The sequence below is a fragment of the Peromyscus eremicus genome, chromosome 8a, assembly GCF_949786415.1.
Source record: "Peromyscus eremicus chromosome 8a, PerEre_H2_v1, whole genome shotgun sequence".
NCBI lineage: Eukaryota > Metazoa > Chordata > Mammalia > Rodentia > Cricetidae > Peromyscus > Peromyscus eremicus.
In genome coordinates this window covers 32233419-32239812 of record NC_081423.1, presented here as the reverse complement: position 1 = coordinate 32239812, position 6394 = coordinate 32233419, and the positions used below count along the sequence as shown (strand labels likewise).

At 43.3% G+C, this 6394-nt stretch overlaps 1 protein-coding gene across 1 annotated transcript; it reads left to right on the top strand.

Moving 5' to 3' along the window:
* Positions 1-235: 235 nt before the first annotated feature.
* On the top strand, positions 236-6394 carry LOC131915985 (T-cell-specific guanine nucleotide triphosphate-binding protein 2-like). Its single transcript, XM_059269290.1, has 2 exons — positions 236-1004; positions 4408-6394. Exon 2 carries the CDS (start codon positions 4426-4428, stop codon positions 5668-5670), a length of 1245 nt encoding a protein of 414 aa, XP_059125273.1. The 5' UTR covers positions 236-1004; positions 4408-4425; the 3' UTR covers positions 5671-6394.

Genomic DNA, 6394 nt, shown 5'->3' with positions numbered 1-6394 from the left:
GAGTGTATCGTGTCACCTGACCAGCGATGGACCACTTCCTGGTACAGTTAGGCTATTAATAAAAAATAAAAAGGCTGATTGTTGGACATTTCACAGCCTCAGCTATTCCTACAAGGTAATGGATCACAGATTAAACAGGCTAACTGCTAAGGTCTGCATTTTATGAGATGCTTGTTTGCTTGGATGCTTGAAGCATCTGCAGGATGTCTGTTACAAGATCAAGCTTTGCCCACACCCCGACAGGGATAGGAGTTAATTTGGCTCCCAAAAATTATAACTTTGTGGAGGTTTTTCTTTTATACTCCTTTGGCTAGCAATGGTCATGGCCTTTCCTAGAGAACTCTCTCTGGTTTGGTTCTGGCTGGTCTCTTTTTAATTAAAAGCCTCTAATTTATTAAAACCAAACCTTAAGACAGACCAGTAAATCTCTAAGTGACACAGAACCCACAAAAAAAAGATAGCTTGTCCACAGCTAGGCGCCAACACCTGAGTTAGTATTCGCCAGTGGGGAAGGCATGGGGTCAGACCCAGAGTCTCTACCATGAACTGTGCTTCAGACTTAATAAGGCCAACCTCAAACAGCTTAACCCATCTGTGACCTTCTCTAAAGAACCTCCCTATTGTTTCAAGAAAAGCAGCCATTTCTAGGAATAGAAACTAAAACCAACTCTGACTGCCGCCCTTCCGTGGGTGGTTTAGATAAAAAGATCTCAGATCCAGCCAGAAAATTATAGACAGCAGGGGCTGTGTGTGGACCAGGACCAATAAAGTAACTTGGGGAAGATCAGGCTGTCCATCCCAAGTGCTCCTCCGTTCTTTATGCAGTTCTTCTTAGGACATCAGAACTCCACACCTCACTTCTTTTCTTCCTGAACATCCTGAGTCTGAATTCCAGTTCTAGATCATTCAGAGGGGACTGCCCCTGCTGGAATACAAAGACCTTCCCTGAGAGGAGAGCCTTCAAGAGGTGCCATTACCATCAGATCAAGGTCACCACTGCTGAGGTAAGTGAACGGTTTCTAAGTTCAGCTTGGCCAATAACCCTACATGTGTGATAACATGAAGAGTGGAGCACTGAGCCAGGAGGTGGTGGTGCATGCTTTTAATTCCTGCACTCAAGAGGCAGAGACGGGTGGATCTCTGTGAGTTCAAGGACAGCCTGGTCTACAAAGTGAGTTCTGGAGTAGCCAGGACTGTTATACAGAGAAACCTTTCTTGAAAAAACAAAAAAAGAAAAGAGAGGAGCACTAAACTGGGACAGGAGAACTTGGGGATTTCTACTCAGGGAGCATTCACAGAAGCATCCTTCTGGGGCCATCTGTGCCACAGAGAATTCCGAAGCAGAGAAGCAACAGCCCTTTCTTCAACCTGTTTGTCCTGGGATTTGCTGGTCTTCTGAAGCAGTCAAGCTTGGAGACAGACAGCAGATTGGGCTACCCAGATGCTCTTGGAGTCGATGCTGTAAGCTCCTCCTTTACCCCATGGAGATAAAATCCCAGATCAGCAACAACCACAGACAGTCTCTGGAGGATCAGGTTGAACCCTCTGGCTTTCAGAGATTCCGCTGCTCTCAGGCACTTGTTAGTCTGATGAGTCCACCTTTTATAGTTCTTCCTGTTTCTCTCTTGCAGTTTGCAAAACACTTTGCTCTGTATGTTTTCAGGGTTTTGACTGTAATGACTTCAAGAGTTTCTTCTTCTGCTCTGTGTATCTGGAGCTCTACAAGCCTCTTGTATCTATCTGGATGTGCTTTTATGTCCCTAAATTTGGGGACTTTTTGCTAGAATTGGTTGAGAATGTTTTCTATGCCATTGGAATGGAGATCTTCTCCTTTTAAGCCCATATGTTTCATGGTGTCCCAAAGGTCACATGTGGTCTGTTCATAGGTTTTTCAATTTTTATGATCATCGCTGATCAAGTCTCCTAATTCCTGTGAATTGTCTTCAACTCCTGCTATTCTCTCCCCCATATGATCCAGTCTGTTGGTAAGCCTTTCCTCTGAGCATTTGATTTAATGTGTTTTTAATCTCTAGCCTCATTTCAGTCGAGACTTTCTTCAGTATTTCTCTTTATTGAATTACATTTTCATACCCTGTATTGACTCCTGTCTTTCATGCAGCTGATTACTTGAATTCTCTTTCTTTGATCACATTTACATCATCCTTTTGAATTCCTTGTCTGGAACTTTATCTAAGTCATTCTCATGATGGCTGTTACTCTGGGGTTTGTATGTTTTAGAGGAGATGAGCTGTCTTGGTTTTTCATATAACCAAACTTTTGTATTAAAATTTGCTTAGATCACTGGTTGGATTTTCTTTTGTATATATCTACTGGCTACTTATTTTCTAATAGGAAGAAGTAGGGTGGGCTTTGAAGACTCTGATACATGGAGTGGTCAGCAGGGTCAGGGGAATGTGGATGTCTGAGACTCAGAAGTTAATGCTGATCTCCCTGGGTGAGTTGGTGGATAGACAGCCCGCAACTTGGACAGACCAGGCAGTGGGTGGGCAAGAGGCCCAGCAGGCACTGGAGGTTGGGGGATCTGCAGTCTTTGAGGTACAGGGAATCACCTCATGGAGTGGGGAGTGGGTAGACAGGAAGGTTCACAGGCTACCAGCACTAGTATGTAAGTGCTGATCCACTTAACTGTGGGTTTAAAGATAAGTATTTAGAGAGCAGATAGGAATTATATTGGGAGAGGAAAAGCCATAGTGGGTTCTCCTCTGAGATCCATGACCTCACTAGCAACAGGTGGTTGGTTAGGTTTTCAGTCACCAGGCATGATTTTGTTCTTGTTCAGTCAGCCTAAAGTCCAATTAGAGAGCTGTAGGGAACCGCCAACACATAAACGCCACCACTGCACCTTTAGAGGTATCTCAATGTGATGATCATCACTATGGCTCATAGGTGTCACAGCTGGGTGGGATTATTGAACGTTTTCCTCTCTTGGCAACTTGCACAGCACCTCCTGCTACAATGGAAGCTAGTCTTTGGGGAGCAGACTTTGGCACAGATACAGCTTGATTTCACTCAGTCCTATATCTGAAGTGTGTGGTATCTTCAGCAAAAGGGCCTTTGAACTTCTAGGGCTCAAGCAAGGGCAACAACAGTAGGCTGTGTTGTTTGGGGAGTGTCATGGACTCCCCTGACCATCAACTCAAGAGAAGTTTCTCATGCCTGACAATGAAGTTTCTGTTACTCTGTGGCTCAAAGGGGAGGCATTATCAACCAAGTGGAATGACTTCATTTTAAGTATATAAATACACATATACCTACATATATATATATATATATATATATATATATATATATATATATACACCTACACACACACACACACACATATAATGATTCCGAATGCTGTCCTTCTATACTTTTGTTTTAACTCTTTCTCCAAGTTAATTCTGGTGTTTTCTTTTTTTTTTTAAGATTTTATTTATTTACTACCCATACAGGGTTCTGCGAGCATGGATGCCTACATGCCAGAAGATGGCACCAGATTTCATTATAGATTGTTGTGAGCCACAGTGTGGTTGCTAGGAATTGAACTCAGGATCCCTGGAAGGACAGTCAGTGCTCTTATCCTCTGAGTCATCTCTCAGGGTGTTTTCTGGAGTATCTGAGATACTGTGGCTTTGAGAAATATTATAACCTTAAAATCTAGTCAGCATTTTGCAGGTCACTTGTCAGAGATCACCCAGGGTGTCCCTGTCAGGGCCTGGTGTGGAAGCTCTGGTTCTTACTCTGTCTTGATTTCTGACCTAATCACCCCAGAGAACACAGTACAGGGACATACACAACTAAGCAACTGAACACCAAGAAGCAAGGGTCACTCATTTAGGAGTCTGCTTCCACAGAGCCCATGTCCCACCTCTGCTAAGAGAAGAAAGGGAAATTACAGTTAGTTGGACATCTCTTTTCAATTCAGTCATTTCCATTCCTCATCCAGTGTCATTTACTCATTATACAATAACCATGCAAAGAGACCAGAGGCCTTGAGGACCTACAGACAATTTAGTGAAGTGTTCTCATAAGGCTGACGACCCTGCCAGGAGAAGTGTTGCTTCTTTAATGTTCTTTTAGGGTGGACATCATGCATAGGTATCATTTTGATGAAAATAGTGAATTAAAAGGAAACTTCAAACTGATAATAAAGGTTGCAATGGGTAACTTCACAGAGTAAGTGGAAGTTAAACCAAGAAGTACAAGGAAATTCCTTGGAGGAAATGAAGCCTGAGAAGGAGGCCTCTTTATAGCCAGGTCAGCATGGAAGCAGCAGCCAAGAGAAGAGTAGAAAGGCAACACTGGATCCGATGTAGTGCAGGGGCAGGGTCCTGCTTTACTGTGCAGGCAAACACCAAGGCTTTAATTAATAATCACAGATTCTCTCCTCTCTGCTCCCTTCAGCTTCCACTGGACAGAGCCATGGCTTGGGCCTCTAGCTTTGATGAATTCTTTAAGAATTTTAAGAGGGAAAGTAAAATCCTCTCTGAGGAAAACATCACCTCGATTAAATCCTACATTGAGCAAAATGACCTCCAGGAAGCACTGTCTGTAATCGACAATGCACTGAGAGACATCGAGAATGCCCCCCTGAACATTGCTGTGACGGGGGAGACAGGGACAGGGAAGTCCACATTCATCAATGCCCTCAGGGGGGTGGGGCAGGAAGAAGAAGGTGCAGCCACCACTGGAGTGACAGAGACAACCATGGAGAGAAAGCAGTATGACCACCCCAAGTTTCCCCAGGTGAAAATATGGGACCTGCCTGGCATTGGGTCCACTAACTTCCCACCACAAAACTACCTAACAGAAATGAAATTTGCTGAATATGACTTCTTCATTATCGTCTCTTCTACACGCTTCAAAGAAAATGATGCACAACTAGCCAAAGCCATCAAAGAGATGAAGATGAATTTCTACTTTGTCCGAACCAAGACAGATAATGACTTATATAATGAACAGAAGAGTAAACCTAAGTCTTTCAATAAGGAGAATGTCCTGATGAACATCAGAAAAGACTGTTCAAAGCATCTCCAGGAGGTTCTCTCCAGTGAACCTCCAGTCTTCTTGGTCTCTAACTTTGAGAGGTCTGGCTATGACTTCCCAAATCTGGAAATGAAACTCCTAAGGGAGCTCCCAGCCCATAAGCGTCACATCTTCATGCTGTCCTTGCACAGTGTTACTGAGGACACCATTAACCTCAAGAGAGATTCCTTGAAGCAGAAAGTCTGGCTAGAGGCTGTGAAGGCTGGAGCATTTGCCACCATTCCATTTGGTGGCATGATCAGCGATGATCTAGAGAATCTGGATGAAACATTCAACCTCTACAGGTCTTACTTTGGACTGGATGATGCCTCCTTGGAAAAGATTGCTGAAGATTTTGACATGTCTGTGAATGAATTCAAGGTGCACCTTCAGTTTCCCCATTTGTTTGCAGAAGGCAATGATGTGCCCTTAGGAGACAGACTAGTGAAATATATCAAACACATTTCCTCCGTTACTGGTGGACCACTTGCTACCTGCATTTACTTCAGAAAGACTTTCTATTTGCAGAATCTCTTTCTGGATACTGCTGCAAATGATGCTATTGCTCTTCTTAATAAGGAAGCTCTTTTTGAAAAGAAGGTGGGACAATATATATCTAAGCCCCCCGATTACTGGGAATGATGGAAAATGAGGCACAAGCTCCAATCAGTATTTACTTTTCGCCTTGCTTTGGACACTGACTCATAACCTTTTCCAGAGTAACAAACCTTGTCTGTGGAGTACCAGAGCCTTCATCCTTTTCCTCTTCTGGAGCCAGAAGCTCACTGTGGCAAGTGTTCAATGGTGCTGTAGCAGTAGAAGAAGAATCATCAACACTGTGTGAATGCATGAGGAAACCTCATTTACACTGAAGTCGTATGTAAATAACACATGATAATATGGATTTGATTTGCAATTCTGTTATGAAATGAATCCTAGATCTTTAGCCCCTGTGAAAGTCTTCACACACTTCTGTATTTTCACACTGCTTTGAGGGGTTTCTGAAACAGCCGCATCTGGTGCCCAACATTGTATAGACAAACACACCTCCTTAAGAGGTGTGAGTCCCACACAGTAGGAACACAACAGGTGGGGACTGTGACCATAGGCCAAGTTCCATCCCAGAGGCACTGGGTAAAAAAAAATAGAAGAGTAAACATACCTATAGATCCCCTTGGTCCATACAAATAAAGAAATCTATTTCATACCCTTCAAGGCAAATTTGAGTGAACTGGGAATTCACACTATGTGAATGGCAACTGAAACTCTTCATTTGACCTAGTGGCATTAGGAGCCTTGATATATCACACAGTATACCCTTCTGTCCAATCAGCCCTACCCAGAAATGTTCATTGTAATGAGCCAC